Source organism: Echeneis naucrates, chromosome 18, assembly GCF_900963305.1.
Source record: "Echeneis naucrates chromosome 18, fEcheNa1.1, whole genome shotgun sequence".
Lineage (NCBI taxonomy): Eukaryota > Metazoa > Chordata > Actinopteri > Carangiformes > Echeneidae > Echeneis > Echeneis naucrates.
This window is the reverse complement of record NC_042528.1, coordinates 5162493-5184299: the sequence shown is the minus strand read 5'-3', so window position 1 is coordinate 5184299 and position 21807 is coordinate 5162493. Positions and strand designations below refer to the sequence as shown.

Genomic DNA, 21807 nt, shown 5'->3' with positions numbered 1-21807 from the left:
CTGTATTTGAAACAAACCTGAGCTGCCAAGCGAAATGGAGACAGTGGATTAGGAAGATTAAATTCCTTTCCACATATTTCATGGCAGTGGGTACTACGTGGACGTTTGTTTAAATGCAGGGAGGAATGAAAAGTGCAGTGACCAAAATAGCAGTCAGACAGGATACTTAAAAGTAAATGCAGATACAGCAGAAATGCTTTGCTTGGAGCAGAGGCCCATTGTAAAATAAGTTGCTCTTAATACACATAGTGTGACTTTAAATAAGCTTTAGTTCATTAACATCAACATTTCTCACAAAATGAGCCGCATTTACAATCATTGTCGTCATTGTTATGATCATAACACACAATGAAGTCAACTTTGCGTTTGGCAGAATGAGGGCATGCCTTTTGTCTTTTTTAAGCTGCGGTGACCACTCTGGGTAGAAACCACAGCTGAATAAAAGGAGACTGTGGTTCAGTGAGGCGAGCAGCTGCCCGAACTGCTCACCAGTTCACTCTGGACACTAGTTGAGTATCCAGGCCAACTATTGCAAAACAGCCACCAACAAAAACAGACTGCAAAGAGATGCAATCTCTGCGCTGGAGGGGGAACAAATATACATCAGACTCTACATTTAAAGGCCTTTCAAGTGAATTTTATTGTCTTTTTTTTTTGTACAAAGAATTTCACAAAAAATATTAAGAAACTGTCGCAGACACCACTGACGCTGTAAAGAATAGCATATCACATGACCAGAACAGTACCACAGAGGATAAAGAGAGAATGAGGGACAGAGGAAAAGAGAAGATGGTAAACACTGTCCCAACTCTGGACTTGAGCAGTACACGTCCAACTTTTTCAAAAAGCCTCTCAGCCTCACGAGCAAGCACTGGCAACACTAAATGACCTCCCCCCGCTTAAGGCAGAGAAGGGAATAATGTCTGTGACGTTTTTGTTGCGTGAGAATCGGCTCTCTTGAGATGCATTGTTCATTTCTCACTGCGGCGCAACAACATGAACGCAGCCCGCTTTCAAGTCCGGGCTAGTCTGCTGGAGATTTACCACACTGCCCCATGACTGTACATCGCACTGGACTGTAGTGTCTTTGTTTGAGACTGATCTGATAGTTGTTTTATTTTTTTCTTTGTCTCTAAATTCATTGCACAATTTTCACATCCACTTTTTATTGTGCAGATACTCTTTTGGCCAATTTTCCTTTATTCGAAGTGGATGAAAGTATAAAAATATACACACTGTTTACAAAATAACCTCACTGTACAGTTTCTCTATTAGGTGAAAGTCACTATTTCTTTGAACTGGGGCAGCAATTTTACATTTAAAAATAAACAATACCAGACATGATCTAAACATGTGCAGGATCCCAGACAACCTGGGAAACATTCCACAAGAAGAAAAGTCTCCCTTCTTTTCTCATGAGCTGAACCCCAAATAGGAGTGATGAAAACATCAAGGAGGACACTGTGGTGAAGCACATCCATCTTTATGTAAAGCATTTTTTTTCTTTCACTGTAACACATTCACCTTAGTCCTCTGGTTATTTTACAACTTAAATAATTATAGTGGGAACAACAAGAACAGCTGAGAGGAAAGAGTCCTAATTCACTCTCTAAAACTGAGTGTGCTTGTGTCCTGTGGTTCCCGAAGCATTGACTATGCAGTCATACAACTTGCCTGGTGTGCTGTCATCAAAGTCAGTGAAGAATTTACTGGGCTAAGTGTTCTGCCTGACCTATCACACAATAAATGGCAGTTGTCTGGATCAATATGCACCTCGAGCCGTCTTAACACCTTACACCCTATGTAATAATGTCACGGCTACAAAGTTCAGGAAGGTGCACATTTTCTGCATATCAGTGGAAAAATGTCATGACCTTTATCTTAGGCCACCTACTCAGTCAGTCATGTCAGACTCAGGGAGCTGAGCCTTTGCTTTTCCAACCACAGCTTTTGAGGTCGCCGGCTGTTTCTGTGCTGTTATGTCCTGGTTGCTGTCGTCTGTTTTGGTTCCTTTCTCCTCTGCCTCTTCTTCATCTTCTGGGAGAGCTTCATCCATGGACGTTTCAGCGAGACCTTTCTTGCCACTGCTGATGCCCTCTTCCTGAGCTTTCAGCACATTACACAGCTCCATCTCGTGGATCTCCACATCGAATGGAGCAGCTGGGAGCACAGAGGGGGGGGACTTGCAGCCTGTGCAGCCCTGAATTTGGGGAGAAACATGATCTCTATACTTAACAAATGGATTCTGTTTGCTTGAACCTTTTATTCTTGCCTTGGTGGTGTAGTGTAGTTTACTCACGGAGATGTTGATAGCTCGTGGCAGACGTCCTGTGCGAATCCAGGGGTGAACTTGGCTCAACTCCCTCTTCTGATCCTCTGTGAAGCGTGGCTGATGTTTCTGCATACTCCTCAAGGCCTCACGATCTTCTTGTAAGACTGTCTCCATGTCCCTGTTTATACACAGAGGAAAATATAATCACTGTAAATCTGTTGAAATAAACTTTAGAGCATTGCTCAAGTCAACATACTCCAAGGATGCAATTCAAGAGGTAAAGGTGTTTTATTAAACTACTAATAGATGCATCAGTGGAGGTTTCTCAGATAGTCTGGTCCCCGTACGGTACCTGACAGGCAGCTGGTAGGTCATCATGACCTTGTCGTCTGTGTTAGCCATCAGTAGCCAGATGGGGTCCTGGAGGACGCACTTGATAAACTGCTCCTCACCACCATCGCCCCCAGTGCTGCTGCTGCCCCCTGCTGGTTGTTTGCGTGAATGGTCGTTCTCTGAAGAGTCAATGCTGCCAAAGTACTTGCTAGTGTGGCTTCCCTGACTGCTGCCTGTATGAACAAGAAAGTTAAAAATTTACAATACAGGTTCGAAGCTATACTGATGATGATACTACATCATACAATCGTTAATATACTAATACTCAATATACTAACTGGTGCCACTGGTGCCAGACATGCTGCAGCCGTTAGAGCCAGAGCCTGAACCCGAGGACCTTGTCCCAGAGAACCCTGAGCCTGAAGCAGCTGAGCCAGTGCCTGAGCGAGAGTCCTCCTGCAGCAACAGGTCCAGCAGGTCACTAGAGGTGGACATCGCATCATGATTGGACTCATTAGCTTCACCCTGATGGGAAAATGAGCAATGGGCAAAAAATTCATTTTCAGAATTGTTCCAAAAACTTTGGAATTTTGAAAATACCACACACTTTGAACCTTTCTGCACTCACATTCTCATTCTCCTTGGAGGTATCATCAGAGCTCCTCTGATTGGCCGAGCTCTGCCCCCCAGCTGCACCACCTTGTGCAGAGGGCGTGACTTGCTGTGATGCTGCCAATGCTGTGGCACCTTCCAGACGATTGCTTGGTGATTCCTCCAACTGCAGCAAGTTGAGGGGGGAGGAGCATCGGGACTGAAAGAGGGGGGACTCTGCACCTTCACGGTCAGCAGGTGTCTGACTGTAGGACTGCGGGGTGCTGCTACGAGATGGGGCGCAGGTGCCCGGGATGGGCACAGGATTTGAGACAACATTGGGGACAGAGCCTTGGGGGGCAGCAGGGTACACAATGTTAGGATTGTAAAAGTTTCCGGGGGTGGCACCTGGCTGAGAGATGGGTGCTCCCATCTGGGGAAACATGTAATTGGGCAGAACCAGAGCCATCATGGGAGGAACTATCTGGGTTGGAGGGAAACGGGATGGATCTGGGATGGATAAAGGCTGAGTGAACGGTGGGTACAAAGGGTAGATCGGAAGCATACCAGGAGCAAAAGGACCTGTGGGAATGCTGGCCTGGGAGCCTACAGAGGGCCAGGAGGAGGAGTTTGTTTGGGGTCCAAGAGGCATATTGAGGGGCAGGGGAGCTGTGGTGTTTCTTGGGTCTCGGCGGCTCCCATTGATACCCAGAGAGCTGTGCTGGTCAGATGACTCCTGATGCTTGAGTCTCTTTCCTCCACGTCCACGTCTGTGACTGGTGCTGCCACCTGCACCTGGGTAGTCACGGGAACAACGCACTCCTGGGACAAAGTATGGGGGACAGAGTTAGGTGTTGATCATCAATTGTCCTGCTTCTCCACAGATTCAGCATTGAAATTATTGGAAGCATAAAACAATCATAGCGTAGACCGTGGTTTGCATGAATGTGTGTGCATATGTGGAATAGGAGGAGGGTTCTCCCACCTCGTGACAAAGGGTTGCCTGCTGGAGTGTGGCATCGCACAGTTGAGGATGCCGTCTGATCAAACACACGCAGCTTGCTGAGGTCCTTAAAGCGGTCAAGGAAGGCCTGCTCCTCCTGTTGGGTGTGGGCGGAAAGCACCTCTTTTGTGAGACCCAGCCGGCCTCCTCCGACACTTCCACTTCTCCGGCTGTCCCTCTCTGGCTGGCTGGCTTGTGGATAAGGTGGCAGGGGAGGGGGTGGCAGAAGAGGAGGAGGAGGTGGTGGTGGAGGAATGACAGCTGCGTTTGCAGCAGTTACTGGCTCGCTGGTGGGAGGGGTTGGTGTCACTGTAGGAGGAGCCAGTGCAGGAATTATAGGAGCCTCCTCCATGACAATGTCTGTGAGAACAAACAAAAAAAAAAAGGAATGTGGGGTTTGAGAGACACTGCCATAGGAGCATCACAGAAGAAACGATTCCAATCGATTTATTCTTTCTCATGGAATTAAAGCTCAATACGCTCATCAGTTTTGTGCCTCAATTAGTTTGGCATTACCAGCAGCTAGTGGCAGCTGAAAAACAAACTTCACATGCAGACAGTGGTAGACAAGCAGTCCTGTGTTAGGTTGTTAAATTATACAGTTATGTAACATTATCCAACAAAGGTTAGTCTGCATTTTGAAAGACTCTGAAAAAGATGAGAAGAAAAGATAAAGAATAAACTTTGATAACAAAAGGCATTAATTAATCGATATGCATTTTGTGGTTTTATCATGTGGCTCCAGGTTTGGGGGGGTTACGGTTAGGTTTTGAGCATTTCAAAGCCAGTCTTAAAGAACTGCTCATAACACCTCATAGGAACCTGCTGAGTGAAAAACTGTACAGTACCGACGACTGTTGTTGATGCCCACCTGACTCCGGAGGCTTCTTGTCTCCAACATGCACGATGGTGCTGCTGAAGCTACACTGGGATGTGACTGAGGCTACACTTTCTGCCTTTGTGGCCATGGTCAGAGGTGGCAGAGGAGGTGGTTCACCTACAAGGCTAACTGAACCACCTGTAGAAAGCAAAACACCAACAAAAATTAGTGAGTGGACACTGAACCAGACACAGGAACAAGCCAGTCTGTCAGTAGTGAAATAAACTCAGAGGCTGCAGAAGCCTCCAAAAAAACCTGTCAAAGCGAGACACACAAATATAATGGCAATACAGTATCAACAGGGCTTTCAGAAATGCAAATGCAGCTACAGTGTAACAAAACAAACACTTAGAAATTCCTTCTAGCCATATTAACTGCAATACACTCCACAACAACTACTGCTGGTCATTATTAAAAAGTACCTTTGTTGTTGCCGCTGGCTTCCTGCTGTCTGTCATCATCAGACGTGGAGGAGGCAGTGTAGGAGGAGGAGCCACACTTCCTTTTAACTGTGTTGGGAATGTTACAGCTCTCCAAGTACCTGTATGAAAACAACATATTTTTGGTTATTGATAAGTGATCACCCAATAAATGATAAGCTGGTGTTTATGGCTTCAGGCACACACCTAATGATGCTGTCCAGACAGTTGATCTGCTGGTAGGAGTACGCAGTCGGGGGCTCTTTCTGTATAAGCGGTGCAGGGACCAAAGTTTTGGGTGGTTTTGTCATGTCTGCTATCAAACTTCTGATTGGATCACCGCTGATGGCTCTGAAACTTGCTGCACCTGGATGAAGAATAAAGAGAGTTGAAATTAAAGCTTTTGCTTTTTACAGCTACCCAGTAACAGATGATTCAATCTGTAACAGTGTAACAGTAACAATGTTTTGCAACATTTATGCTTTGATTGGTGGTCTATTACATCACCCTGCTAGCTTACTATAATGTTTAATAACATCAGTCTGGAGAATCAGTGGCACCTACTGTTTAGCTGGATAACGGTGCTCAAAGATTCACTTCATTTCAAACACACTCACATCAGTCAACTGTCAGTACACTTCCTTTACCTGTGCTGGCATTTTTTCTTGGGGGTGGCCGGTTACGGGACTCTATGAAAACCTGCTGTCCGTTCGTCTTGACCATGTGAACGTCTTTGCACATCTGCTGGAACGTCATCTGGGAACACATCACAGGATCAGACTCAGTTAACAAAACATGGCATGATCTGGCATTACGGATTATTTGCCATTTTCCTCATGTTGGATCAGCATGAAAACTGCAATAAATTATGATATGAATTGATAAGGGAAGAAATTACTTTCCCCTTATGTGTGCATTTCCGAGAAGATGACTCGGATTCTGTTTTGATTCATGTTGTGCCTTTTAGACAAAATCTTGTGTGTCTGAGTTTATACCCAAAAATTTTCTAGATTTGCAATAATTAAAACAAAGGATCCATCCTCTGCTGTATTAATCGGCATCTCACTTTCATGTTGCTGTTGTATGTCATAGTTCAGACTTACAGGTTTGTGCAGAGCAACAGCCGCAGCAGCTTCATCCATGGCGGGGCCATTGCTGTCGCTTGATGAGGCGGCTGAGGCACTGAGGTGCTGTTGATGTGAACGGTGGGAGCCCCGTGAGCCACTGGACCCCAGTGAGCTGTAGCCTTGAGAGCTGCCGCTGTGCACTGGCTGCACCAGGACCCGGTGAATCTGCTCGCTCAGCTGCACAACATCAGGGGTAGTAACCCTGCTCTCACAACCCTGCTGCGTTGTGAACACGTCTTCATTCAGAGGGCTCCTAGAAACAGATGGAAAGGAAAAAAAGTTTCACAAAGTTCCTCCAGCTGTTTTTATTTTAAATACCTCAACGATATGTGCTCTGGCACCATTTGTTTTTAAGTGAGAGAAACAATAAACTTACGTTCTGACTTTGTGGCGCCCTACAATGAATGCCACCTTCCGGCTCCATGGGTTGACAAATGAAGACCAGCTGGTATCAATGGTCAGGTACTCCCCATTACGGGCACACATCCTCATAGGTGAATAGTCAAATGGCTGCCCCGCAAACTGAAAGACTAAAGAGGGACAACAGACAGAAAATTTTAAAATTTGTTAAAATCCCAACATTTCAGTTGGAAAGTCACTTGAGAAGCTAACAAAAAAATCTGAGATTCAGATGCAGAGATTATTCATAATTATAATTATACTATAATTATTCAGTAGTTGATGTCTGAGTACAGTAGGGACAGCTAAAGACAAGACTTAAATGTTTGATTGACTCACTCTTCTCATGTATGGCCACCATCATGGGCCTGTCCTCTGGGTGGATGTTGAGCAGGATAGGGGTTCCCACCAAGTCTTGCGGCAGGTAGCCCAACAACGGCACTGCCCTGGAAACACATTGTATTTACACACTGGTATGGTCATAGTCATGTTACTGTTCTTCATCTGTAAATAGACCATTTTACAACTAAATAATGAAAGAAGTGACAAGCTATTATAGCAGCAAAAATAAAAATGAAATTTTTTACAAAAATGTTTTAGGTTGGGCTTGCTGAATTCAAGAGCAACTGAAAAGTAAGTATCAATTACACTGAAGTTCTGAGCCCAAAAAATTTTGATGTTAATGAAGTTGCGTAATTTCATTTGACTATAAGAATTAGGGACGACAAATACTTTGGCTAAAAGACTATTTTTTAAAGTAAAATTCTATTTCATCATTAAGAATAAAAAATAAAAAATTACTTCATTACCTACAAAAGGTAAATCTTAGTACTTTTCTGTCAGCCATTACTCTGGTGCTATTAATCCAGATCCTATGAACAGAAGGCATCAATAGCTGGGCAACTAACCTCTCGTCCACCTCCTGAAAGAGGCAGCTGGGAGTATGACTTGTGGTGAAGATCCTCTTGTCTGGAGGGATGCGAGGAGCTGGAAGGCAGAGAGGACATAGAGGCCTCAGGTGAAAAGTTGAGCACAGTCTGAAATCTTATCACTCAGTGTCTGATATGATCCATATTCAGGGATATGGTATACCAACACAAATAAGTGAGACAATCTACTACCTGTCTCTTGGTATAACAGACACACAAACACACACAGCTCAATTTGAGTATGTTACACTTTGTATGATTGACTGATTTTAAATTATGCAGTTAATAATGACGATTTAAGTTCATGGCCAGTATTTCAGAGAGCTGCTCTATTGAGCCAAATTACATCTGTGTGCAACAGAGACCACATTTACATGCAAGATGGATGTGATCATGAACCTAAAATATGTTAAATCAGATTTTTTTTGTCAAAACATTGAAATATTAAACCTTGAGAGAGCTGATAATCAAACAGTATTTGTGGGTTACTCTGACATAACATCACCAATCCTGCACAGCCACAATAAGAACATGCTGATAAGCACTGCTCAGCACTAGTACTGAGATCATTGTTTCAATATTCTTGTATTACTCAATGTATTACAAATTACCCCATGGCGACATTAAAGATTTACTCTACAATTTACGCGATTATGTCACGTTGCAACATCAATCTAAGGAAATCTTGGTCACTATCTCTGACTGTGCAATATGAAAATGCCAAAGAAGCACATCATCAGCTTACATTTGGTTGGCTGTAGCCATAAACTATCTGAATGTTGTACTGGCTTGGCCTCGAGTCAGTTAATGCGTCTGTTTTGGATTAAACCAAAAATTTTTGTATGAAATGACTTGTTATCTTAGACAGCTCAAAATCCTATAGTGTAAACAAAGTTAAATCACATTTATTACATTTAACATAATTTTTTTATAATTTAGTTTAACAGTACAAATATAGTGATTCTAAATCCTGATCTGATTTTACTTGGACAGCTTTTGTTGAAATTTTGTGATTGTGACGCAATACCCTCCATGTCACATGATATCAAGTCAATTAAATGACCTTTAATTCAGAAAAGTGTCATGACACATACATACTTTACACCTCTCTTGTCTCTTTCATAAAACAAACCAGTATAGCGTAACATACCCTCATATCCAGAGTGAACCCGCTCTGCGATAAGAAGGCAGCAGGGCTGTGGCTCAGCAACATCTGAGTCTCTAAGCGTGAGCTGGTATGGTGTCAGGCGGAACGGATAGTAACGCATCTCGCTGCCCTGTGTACGGTCAGCGCTGATCCGGCAGAACATGGATTTCTCCTGAGTGCAATCAACTGGAGGTGAGGCTGAGAGAAGATAGTGAGATAGTCAGTCCATATTGGATACGGAACCATGACATTCAATATAAATGGCACATTATCCTGATTGGATAAGTGGGGAAAAATTTCATCAATTATTTATTGCCATCATCCTGGCCTATGCCTACGCCCCCATTGCCAAAGAAAAACTCTGCTTAATATGACCTACACCAAACCACTTTTTTTTGTTTCAACCTATCTCCAATTTCCCTATGTATCAACTCACCAGATCCAATGCAGGAGGCCCAGGGAGGCAGGCGGCAGGGTGCTGTGCCGCTGTAGAAAGTGCTGACATCCTGTGGGGCCAAAAGGTCCGAAAACATTGTCCCTTGGAGAAACTCAGGCTTACAGCGCAACAGGGATGAACCCTGGGGTGATACGTACACAACCTTCCCTGACAAGAAAGACACAGCCATGGAGAACGTGTCCTGGCAAAAAGGAAGGGATTAATTTAGGAAGGCATGTTATGACTTCCACAGCAATTTGACAATTATTTTTATCTTTAGGTGGAGTATCTGGCAGCTTAGTTGCATCCACACTTTTAGTGCATTAAAGGGCATAAGAAATGTTGTTTAAGAACTTGAGCCAAGCAAAACTTCCCTGGAAAAAGTAAACTAAACTCTCTATTATATGCCAAATACCAGTCAGGAGCAAATCTTGATATCTCAATCCAAAACCCATATAATTCCTGATTTCCGATGATCTTTGTAATGACCATCTCCTCTATTTACTAAAAGAAGGAAGAAACTATCTAGGCAAGAAATTATCCAAATGCAATAACAGCTACTGTTATACAATTCACATCTTATAGTATGTATGGATCTTAGGGGTTTTATGTGAGGTACATTTTTCTGTTTACCTAATGGTTCTGTGTTGTACCCTCCGATTTGCTGTGTTTGGTCTACAGCCACAAAGAAGTATGACAACAACAACCATGTATCTGTGGTGTCTCCAGCTGTCTGTGTGCACGCCCACAAAGGGGTATTATTGAGGCCTAAGCCTCTAATTTTACTCTCTGCCATGTTTTCCCCATTAGGGAGCTGTTAATGTAGTCCATTATTTTGAAAGATGTACAAGGAAATGTTTAGTGGCATGTGGAGAAAGAGAAGCATTTCCTTGAGGTAGAAGAAAGAAATGGCTAAAGAATAGGCAAGAGCAATATTGTAGATGCACTTGAGTTTGAAATTTAACACAACCAGTTTTCTTGATACATTGTTTGGAATTTGAGGCAATGTGACTAAACCAATTTTCCTTCCAATGCATTTTCTTTGCACAACTAGGGTACGAAACAGTCATGAAAAAATAATCCATGGCTCACTCCCCATCAATAAGACATACTTGTAGAAATTGAAAGGAACAAATGAAGAACTCCAAACTTACTGTGTTTTTGAGGGTGTACTCTGAGGTGATATTATCAATCTCCTCAATTGTGAAGGTGGACAAGTCCAGACTGCAGCCATGACACTCTTCTACACTCCACTGGTGATAGTACTCCTTGTTGGCTGTAAAAGTTATTTGGCTCTCAGTCAGGATGTGAACTCACGTGAAAGACAGAACTACAGAGTGGAGTGTGCATTTTGTATGCAGGCAAATAAAAGCAAGATTTAAGAAAAAGGGCAGTTGCTCAAAATCAATTAAATTGGAAAAAGAATCTTCACAGACAGTTCCACTTTCTGGGACAGAAAAGAGGGTAGAAACAAAAGCAGACCTACCTCTGACTTGTCTAACACACTGAAGTGCATATTTGAGTGCATTTAGAGTGCTGGAGTGGCCCTTGGTCCTGCGCTCAGCTGGCAGGCGGAGTTTTAGCTCCTTGATGGCCTTCATTAGCTCTTTCTGGCTCTGGACCCTTGCTGACTGGTCACTGCTACAGCCAGAGGTGGAAGGGGGATCGTGCTCCGAGCTGGTCAACATCAGGCTGTAGGCCAGGGAGCCGCTGGGAGGTGAGAGGCTCTGGGAGTTGGAGCTGGCAAAGGGGCAGATTGGTCTGAATGTGTCTACATGTTGCTGTGTTGACACCTTAGCATGTGCAGTAGCATTTGCATGGTTATCCTTAATGAGACAAAAATGAAGTCACATAATAAAATAATTGCGTGTGTGAGTTCATCGCATATTGCCAGGGTGTCTATAAACATCTAATGGTTGTACAGCCGAGAAATTATACACAGCTGAACTCAAAAAGTAGATCTCAGCATTTCCTGAATGCAAATAAACCCAAACAGCAGACAGCAGTGACATCTAATAATGTTTGACATGCTATCAGGATGGATTAACAAGTGATGTAAAAACATTTTTTTAAATTCAAGAGACAGTTACTCTCTTTGCTTCTCTGCTACATTTGATCAATCCAACAGTATAATCCAAAAAAGGCTGTTGGTCTTCATTGGAAAATGCTTTTTGAAATTAAAGCGCTGAAACAATAATTTCTGAAATTGTCTTTTCTCACGTTTGTCTCCTGTTTCAATTTGATGGAAAAAGTGAAATCACACATTTGTGTACCAATCAGGACAAAGCAACATGTGATGACAATAACTGAAATGTGAATTCCTGCCTCCTTTTATTCGCTTACCTTTTGTTGCTCTCTGTGGTTTCCAGCAGCATGCCAGAATCCTTGCCATTTGAAGAGCTGTGGGAGCTCAGTGTGGATTGCCGTCCACGTGACCCAGTCTCCCTCTCCATCCCACCTTCACTTTCTCTCTCCCCAGAGTCATTCCCGCTGGAGAGACCGTCCATATCATCTGAGTTGGGTCCCCTTTGGTCTCCTGACAAATGTCCAGATCCCGATCCTCCGCTGGGGGACGAGCCGGAGGAGCCTCCATTTCTTTGCTCCCGTGATGCGACATTGGCACTGGGCTGACCACTGCTGCTGCTTTTTGGGGAGTTTAACCCTTCTGACTCTGCTTCCTGGTCATTGTCTTTCTCGTCGGCCCTTGCCACTCGCCCCCGAGTGCTGCTGCTGGGCGTTGATTTAGAGTTGTCATAACTCATAATAGAGTAGAATGAGGTTGGTACAGCTTGATTCAGGTGTCAGCCGAGGACAATAAAATTAATATGTTCAGTTTAAGTGGGATTGCTAAGTATCCACAGGTGAATCATAGTTGTTGGCTTTTAGTTAAAAGAACTAAGGTGAGAAATTCATTTTATCCCTTGCCGAATATTTGTGAAATTAGAGTTTTCTGTAGTGAATCCCTTGTTGATGGTTTTTGAAAAGTTTAAATCTTACAACAAAGGCTGCGTTTCCAAAAAAAACAAAACAAAACAATAATAATAATGGTGAATTATCTTCTAACTAGTTTATGAAAGTGTCAATCAAAGAAATGTAGACAAGAGATGAGTCTCTGCTTATGTAACAGCCTTGGCGTAACTGTTCCGACAGATGGGATGAGAGGTTGTGAGGGAGAGTGAGAAAAACAGCTCTTGGAGGGAGCTGAAAAAATTATTTTCACTCTTTATCTGGTCCTCTCGTCTCTTCAGAAATGTGTTGCTCTAGGTGCTAAAGGCCACCTAAGACAGAAAAACAGAGAATGAGAGTGAATAATATGAGCATTAGGATTGCAAAAGTCTCAGTATTGCCAGTACTTCTCAAGGACTACAACTATGAAAGGACAAAAGGAAGAATGCTTATCATTAGTTTATGTCGGCACTTCATAGAAGATTCAAGCATGGCCATGAGACATTTTCCCTGTCTCATGGCACACACTCAGTTTTGTTTGTAGGAGAGTTTCACAGTTTGAGTGTGTGGATGTTGGGTGTCCATCTGTTAGCTTCATCTTGAACATACAATGAAAATAATCTCATGCTCCTATTTTCATGCAGCAAGTGCGTATGCATCTGAATAGAGATCTAATGAACATGGGCTAATACCTTAAGCACAGGGGACATTTGTTAGTCGTCATAGTCTCCTTTTACCCAGAGGATGACCAAAACAAATAAAACACCAGGAGGAGAGAATTAAGAGTTTGTTTCTCAAGAGTACCTCAAAGTGTATATATATGGCCACCACCTACGCAAGTAAAAGTCTAGTGCTATTTATTCCTTAGGTGGATACACCACATAATCCTTTAAATCCTGCAGACGCAACCAGAAGGTAACACAGGCCAGTCTTCAGTCGTCATTCCTGTCAATTTTATACACCAGGCTATCCCACAACCCTCTTTACCTTCCTCTTGCAGGTGTGCACTGACGCTTTTGCACACACACTTTGTTCAGTACGGGTTTAAGTATGTTCCTGCACTGACAGCTCATCTCTCTGTCCTGACGCAATAGCCCAATTCGACTGAGCATACAGAAGCAGCCACAACCAGCTAGAAATTGCTTGTTAGTCCTGACAAGAAGATAAATGATATGGACAGCTAATGAAAGTTATAACTCATTACATAAAAATGACTAAAAGAAACTTGGATCCGAAAGAAGTGATCAGCTGCACGCAGAATTGTTTTTGACAAAATCATATAACGCTGTAATGATGCAACTAAGCTGCTTTGTTCAAAGCCATGGAATGCTAATCAGCATTATGTTTGGCCAGATGGATGATTCACACTTGCACATGACAAAGTGTGTGTCGCTACATCCAAATTGGGGTGGGGAAGAAGCAATTATGATCTGGAAATGTGCATTCACGGTGTGAGTGGGTGTTGAGGGAATTGGCAACCAAGCATACTTCCACTGGTGATAGCAAAGACATACAGTGAAGAGTAGAGATAGATGGCGGTGGTGGTCGTGGTGAACTGTGCTCAAACTACTAGAAAGCCTTGAGCCTGTAGGGAACAATTTGAAAGGTACATCTCTTAATTTAATGCATTTTATTACAACACTGCTTGAGCCACATATATGACAAAAGGACTAAAGAACAGACACAACAGTCACAGTAAAAACTCCACCGACAGACAATTTAGACTTCCCAGTCCACCTACTCATTGTGTCTTCAGACTATGGGAGGAAACCTCAGCAACCCATACACACATGTTGTGAACATGTGAACTCCACACAGCAAGGACTGAAATGGCCAGAGCAGGTTTAAACCAATGACTGAGATAACAATGCAGACCACTGAGCCAGTATGGTGCCCACCCACTTCAATTATTCACAGGAAATGCATTCAGTAAGGCCAACCTGATTATGAAAGGTAGTACCTCTGTTAAAGTGGGAAGAGGATATCTACAAAGCCTTTTTGGCTATAAGATGGTCAATAATAGGGTGCCTTGGTATGCAAACACTTAAAGTCGTAATTACAATATTCATGGTTTGAGTCCAACTTGAGAGTCTTGTATGTCACACCCCATCACTTTCCTTTGTTTGTTCTCTTCCCAGACCAAATTATAAAGGGCTGAAGAATATCTAAATAGAGCATATGTGCATGCTACTTTTTAAATGCTAGAATTTTTAATAAAGTCAACAAAAACATGAGCAATCAGGGAACAGATGCCTTGGTTATAGAGGTGACCAAGACCCTGATGTCACTTTGGCTGAGCTTCAGAGATCCTGTGTGGGGAAGAGAGAAACCTCCAGAAGGACAACCATCATGGCAGCACTACACTGATCTGTGCTTTATACTGAGCGGCCAGACAGAAGCTTCTCCTCAGTAAAAGGCGCTTGACAGCAGTTCAGGGCTTGCAAAAAAAAAAAAAAAAAGAGAAAGAAAACACCTAAAGGGCTTTCAGATCATGAGAAACTAGATACTCTGGTCTGGTTTTACCTTAACTTTTAGCATCATGTCTTGCAAAGCCTGGCAATTGCTCATCACCTGCCCAATCCCTTGAGGTAAAGCAGTGCTTCTCAATTATTTTCTGTTACGCCCCCCCCAGTAGGAAGAAGAAAATATTTCATCCCTCCCACCCTCCGCCGTGACTATAAATAGTATCATTTGTCTATAAACTTGTTATAAGTACACCTCTGCATAACATTGTACTCTTATTATCATTAAAGAAAACAAAAAAAGAAAAAAGAAAGGAATATAGATCACACTTTATTCTAGTACGGCTAAAAAAGCATGTTCCGCGTGGTCACACATGCCACTCCCCCCACCCTGCCCCCCACGGGGGCGCGCACCACTATTTGAGAAACACTGAGGTAAAGCATGGTGGCAGCAGCAACCTGCTGTGTAAGTGTTTTTCAGTGGCAGGCAGTGGGAGTGTGGTCAGGCTTGTAAGAAACCAAAAATACTGAATGAACCAAGTACTAAGGGCCTGAATATTTATGGCAATGTGATATATCAAATTTTGGAATAATTATTTTCATGGATTTCAATTAATCCATAGTTTACAGGTCAAGGTAGAGAGTGTCAGGGTGACACAGCAATGGGTCTCTGAAACATTGACTGTAACTTAAGTCAGGCTGAGGCAATCTCTCTTTCTCTGGACTTGCAGGTCATAATTCAGTTTAACTAAACTTTACCACACCAATTGGCAGAATTGCTGCAGTTCAGTAAAATTCTCTAATTCTCTTTTAAATATTCATCTGGTTATTTCTGGGATTTGGTATATTTATAGACAATATTATTATGATTGTGATATGTGAATGACATAGTAAATATTTGCTATTAATGAATCATTAATGCAAATAGTCATGAGCTACTGCATTACTCAATATTTATTGATAATTACATCAGAACTGTAACATAAATGCAGAACAGTTTGGCTAAACAGAAGGTTAATGTGACTGTATCTTCAGTGTAAATTTAACTACATATTCTACGCTCCAGGTAAAATGTCATCTGGATAAAAGTGGCTGGGCGCTGGGCACATGGTAGTCAATACACCATCTCCATGACAACCTTGAATGCTGGCGGCAACAAGAATCGCACTATGTTTGGAGATTAGAGAACTGACTGCTGCCAACATCACATTGCCTTTTAAAGTGATAACACATGTAACACATTAAAAACAAAAGCATCAGTGTAATTGTAAAGAAGATGTGGGAGACACCCTGGAATTAAGCACAGTCATGCTGCCAGTGAAACAGCACTTCTCTCAGGCTCTGTGGCAACAGTTGGCCACAAATCTGCTCACTATGATAGAATGAGAAACTAGTGTCTATCTGATACAAATACTGTGCACACAGGAGGCATTGACTAACACTAACACTGTAATCAGTGTACTTAATTAATTACAAGATGAATTGATATGGTCAACCTTAAAAAGGTCCAAAAAGAGGACATAGACAAACCCTCTGCTGACCAAAGAAAATCTATTTATTCTAGCTGTTTACCTGTGCAGAACAAGCCTGGACGATGCAGTTAGATATTTAACAGTCAGTTGAATTTACAGATTTATTTATTTATTTTAAATACGTCCAAGAAAGGGACAGAACTTACGACATGTACCTGCTGAGATGTATAAGTTTTTCAAGATGGTGAAATGAATGGTGTTTAGAACTGCTGGTCATACATCACTATTTCTGGCATCACTTTGTAAATGCAAGTATTCACCAGCTGAATCAATATAGAAATAATAAAAATTGCTGTCCTTCTTTCAGCAGATATAACAGACGGTTACAAAGAGCCATTGTGCGTGTGGTACTGTAGATACTGTAAACAGTATGGGAAGACATGCCACAAACATTGCTTGTCTATATAAAAACGACAAATAGTGATTTTTCACACAAATAGCGAAAGGAGCACATTGTCAGAATAAGAACAGAACAATAGTCACCTGAAACAAACTCAAAAGCAACATGACACACTTCCCTGCTGCAATGTGCAGATGGAGACTGCAGGAAGGCGTGGCGCGGATCCGTGCATAAACATGTGTGAACTTCTCCGCTAGTGTGACAGACACGGCTCAGTATCGCTCCACCAGAGCGCCGACATATCTCAATATCCGCCGAGCACAATCAAAAACACCTTCCTGAGCATCCGTAGAGTGAACGCACGCCGCACCGCCAGTCATTCAAGTCAGTGTCCAGCACTCACAGGACTCAAACCGCGGCTCCGGCCCGCCCGCCTTTCCTGTGTACACACCGCACGTGTACGCGGCGGTGCTTTCCGCAGGCCCCGCCGGCTGCTGATTGGTCGCCTCGCTGGACCAATGAGGCTGAGCGCCCCGCAGAGGCCGGGCTGCTGATAGACAGGTCTGCCAGACACTGGTCTCAGCTCCGCCTTCAAGCCTGTCTGCTACATGAGCGAAGCAAAGGGCAGACAACACAGCTGATTCGGGATCAGCGACCGAGGCGGAATGAGCGCTGTACATTATGTACAATTGAAGACAAAGAGACACGCGCCTTATAGGAAAAGAGAGGCATCATGATTTCTTAAAGTAACATGAATTAATTCACTAAATTTCAAATCATTTTATTCATACATATTACATTACTTTAGTTTTACTTTGCTGAGGCTTTGCTGCCATTTTGAATGGATTATTGTCCTCAAATGTTATTACTTAGTTATTACTAAATTTATATTTATATAGATAGAGAGCGATTAATTATAGCATAATCTTTGTTATGAATGAAAGCTCAGTTTGCACTGAGGTCAGGCAAACCTGGTCTATCAGATAATGCTGATTACTTGATTGATAAGTGGAGTCAAGATTTTGAGCTACTGCACAATTTCACATGAAGATATGAGCGAACACTCAAGCACTTGCAGCACTTTCAATGTAATCCAAGTTGTTTAAAACCTACAAAACAACCCAGAATGAACACACTATAGTTGTTCTGAAACAGTGGCTGAAAGAGGAAAGGTCGAAGCACCCTCTGAAGTAACAACTATTCAGTATATGCACAGTCCTGTCCAATTATTTTTTTGTATGCAATCAGCTGCTGATATTTGTTCTAAAAGTCATCTGTCGTTAATGGTTTTGGCTCAAATTACCTAACCACAAAACAAATGGATGCTGTGTGTTCCAGTGGTAATGGAAATATTATGGTGGAAGTCACATAAAGACACTCATGCTGAGTCTGAGGGTTAACATGGAGAACCTTGCATGGTGGGGCCAAACAAATTTCTTATGACTGTGCCAAAGTAGCTGTTTGGCTTCACAAGTTTTCAGGGTGTGTCAATCTTTGATAACTGTGTTCAATCCATAACGTCTGCAATATATGTAATCACACCAACTGTGTTAAAACAATCCAACACCAAATATAATATAATAATTTTAAGAGTAACCACTATGAAATATAGCTCTTAAAGCTGAAACAACCCCTATTGGGTGGCGTAAGTATCAAACGCCAAGCACAGAGAGTTGTAATAATTCTAAAATGAACACGAAACAAGATAACACTACCAATTGCCATCCAAATCCAAAGGAGGATCCAGTCAGCTTTTTCCTGGTTGTGTCTTGATTGTTTTCTGAGAACATGGAGGACGGGTACACTCCCTTCTCTACGTAAGGTCTGTCCTCAGATCCCTTTCTCCATCCTTGCCATTATGTTTTTGTTTTTCGCCATTTCAATGCGATTTAGTTCCGTTTATAGCAGTAGGAAACAATGTCACTTTATGTCACCAGGCAGGGTACAAACAATGCTCTTGAAGCCAGAACAGGGTGAACATTGTGTTGCTGCTCTGTTACTTCACCCATCAGGGTTCAAACTCCTGCTGCTGAATCGCCAAGTATCAGTTTTAAGTGTCACTGTGAGGGCAGCTGCAGTCTGTTTACTTGTCTGGTGTGTTACATGTGATCAAATAGTTTAAAAGTGTATAGCACCACTTCTGCAACAGTCTGTCATCTCACCTCTTTTGCCTACAATGCAAAATGTGTGCTGCTGGTGTCAGAGCTGTCAGCTTTGTGCCTTATGCATACACTGGAGAAACCATAATTTAATGTGCCCACTCATTTAAAGGGTTGGCCAGAAAGTTAGAAACTTAGAGTTAGAAACTTTCCATCATATGCAAGGTTAGTTTGTAGGATCCTAAACACGACAGGACGATTGAAACCGTAACACTGCGTTTGAGCCGATGACTCCAAGGAGTCAAGGATACATTGATATGATTGCACAGTTTAGTGCACAACTATATAAATCAAAATTTGTTCATACAATAGCTGTTTCACCGCTAATTTAAACATGTTAAATGGAAGCTAGCTAACGCCATTTCATTGATAATTTAAAAGTGCAACTTTAATGCTGTTTCCTCTGCCTTCTGCTAGCCGGTTTTCTGTTATCAGGAAGAATGTAGATTTGATTTTTGATTTGGCATGCTGACTGAGGAGTGTTCATCTATTCATCAAGCCTATTTCTATTCATCTATCAACCATCACCTGTTAAGTATTTTAATATTTTTTTTATAATTTTTATTGTAATTTTTGAACTAACTGACTATATATATATATATATATATATATATATATGTGTGTGTATGTGTATGTGCATGGCCTGATATAAGCTTTTACAAGAATTTTTTTGATTAGTTTCCAAATTGTAAATTCATAAATAAAAACTTTAAAACTCAAAATGTCCATAATTCTCTAAATTTACAAAGAAATGGCCACCTTCTTGCCACCACTTTTTTTTTTTTTACAAGTTCAAATTGATTAACACTTGGCTTGTATGAACCATTTGGATATTTATGTTCAACTGCTTTCCACACTCTGGCACTTAACAGGATAAGATATTCACAAGAACTGGGGTTGTATCATTGCTAATTCATGTGCATCTCTTTCCACATATGTCAAACCATAACAAACCTGTTTGATTACAGAATTATCAACATTATTACTAGCAAGCTAAGCAGAACAAATGTAATCATGCTCAACATGCTTGCCTTCAATAAGTACCTTATGTTCACTTTATAAATATAGAATAATTCGAATTTTAATCGGTGTAATGAAAAATGCAGTGCAAAACAATTAGTGTTGCTTCAATTGCTGAGTAAAATTTTTATATCAAAAACTATTGCTAAAATATTAAAGGGGGTGACCATGGATGAAATCACTCCTAATAGTGTAGAAACGCTTGAGTGGCATTGAAAAATGAATGCGTTATCATATTCATATGTAGGAGCAGGCAGTCCATTGCTGGTATTGCACAAAAATTATGAGTTGCACAGACAGGATGGCTGATAAGTAAGTGCTCAGTAATCAGCCACAGCAAATTGTCGTTACTGTCAAACATCCGTAACAAATGCAACCCAGCACAATCACAGTAGAGCATTAGGCAGCCCCGACACTAAATTGTGCAACGTCCAGATCTGTGTCCACCCCACAGACCGTAAAACTGACAGGGCCACGTAGGTTCAACGAAAATAGTCCGCACATCTGCCATCATACATGGAGTCTCTTATTAGTTAGTTATATTGGCTTCTTATACTTTATCACATGCAATACTAACATGTTGATGCCCGTTTAGATGAGTGGAGGTGAAAAGAAAAGAACACGTTTATGAACACTGATTATGGAGAGTTACATATAAATGGTAGTTATAATGTGTTGTGATATAAACTGGATTAAACAAAGTCTACAGTTTTGTACAGCAGGCGACCGTTAGCCCGAAGTGACAGCTAATATGCTAGCTACAACGGCTCGGAACGGTAAGGCGTTATTACAACCCAGCCCGACCAACTCACCTCATGTACGGGTCAAAACGACGCCACAAGGTTTCATATTCCACGGTGAGGTGTTGTAGAAATGTCGGCGGCTGTCGTTGTTTGGTGTGTGTGTTTGTATTAGCTCTCCGGACATTTCAGCTCTTCCCTCCTCTGACTGTAGTTTACACGCAGGGATGCACGTGCCGGTCCATGGTCTCCCAAGTAATATGAAAAGGCGCCGCTCTGATTGGATGCGGAGAGGCGGAGGCCCCGCCCAAACGCGCCCTGGGATTTGTTTTGATTGGCCGAGGGGGGCGGGGCCGGCGGCACGGGGCTCGGCGGTCACGTTGCGCAGTGACGGGTCCTGAGTTCGTCTCCAAACACAGGAACATGGGGGGGCGTTCCCGCGCCCACACTGAGCGTAATGCCGCTAAGAGCACCGCAATCTGTCATGATCGGACACGATTTTGCATCGACAGATTATCCAGAGAGGCTGTTGCCCTTTCTGCTGTGTGGCTTTGCAAATAAAATCCACTCTATTACTATTTGTTTTTTATCTAAGTTAAAACGTGAGAGGAGGTAGACGTTAGTGTTATTTATTTCTGTGCTCTTTAATGTTTGATTTCAGAAGTCACTTTGACCAAACGGCAAACAACAAAATGCCAGATGATTGCAGTCTTTTTCTTGGTTTATTTTAATTTTTTATTCACCTTCTGGATGTTATGTTCACACTGACAGGATTGTCACAAGTTTTTTTTTTTTTTTTTTAATACTTTTCAGTGTGCAGGGAGCATCCCAATGACCCAAAAACATCAGCCCGACACATGACTGTTTGTGCTGCGCCTTTGCGCCTGCAGTTACGGCTGCGGCAAAGCCTCGCATGCACATTTCAACGTGCTCTCAGCCCCATGACGTCATTTGTTCTTCTTGCCCTCTCTGAAGGCACGCGGCCGAAGGGGTGGTTTGTGAGTGGCTGTAAACAGACCAAATGTAGGGCACATGGCAGCTTGTAAAAAACCATTTTAAGAACATCGCTCTC

General features: G+C 42.3%; 1 protein-coding gene across 1 annotated transcript; it reads right to left on the bottom strand.

The window, feature by feature from the left end:
* Positions 1-621: 621 nt before the first annotated feature.
* Positions 622-20943, bottom strand: per1b (period circadian clock 1b). The gene is made up of 20 exons (XM_029526022.1): positions 20808-20943; positions 11880-12814; positions 11023-11276; positions 10691-10812; positions 9537-9738; positions 9104-9298; positions 7933-8011; positions 7364-7470; positions 7002-7155; positions 6602-6878; positions 6146-6254; positions 5706-5865; positions 5502-5620; positions 5071-5217; positions 4182-4559; positions 3234-4018; positions 2944-3130; positions 2625-2838; positions 2300-2450; positions 622-2200 (listed from the first exon to the last, which is right to left on the bottom strand). The coding sequence occupies exons 2-20, from the start codon at positions 12296-12298 to the stop codon at positions 1895-1897; spliced, it is 4365 nt and encodes a 1454-aa protein (XP_029381882.1). The 5' UTR covers positions 12299-12814; positions 20808-20943; the 3' UTR covers positions 622-1894.
* Between the last annotated feature and the right edge of the window lie 864 nt (positions 20944-21807).

Bases quoted from the DNA above. Each gene is read 5' to 3' on its own strand.
- per1b (XM_029526022.1), bottom strand. From the start codon at position 12,298: ATGAGTTATGACAACTCTAAATCAACGCCCAGCAGCAGCACTCGGGGG. The intron at 5,218-5,501 runs GTACTTTTTAAT...TGCTTTCTACAG, and splicing joins AGCCAGCGGCAACAACAAAG to GTGGTTCAGTTAGCCTTGTA. The intron at 2,839-2,943 runs GTTAGTATATTG...TTGTTCATACAG, and splicing joins GTCTGGCACCAGTGGCACCA to GCAGCAGTCAGGGAAGCCAC.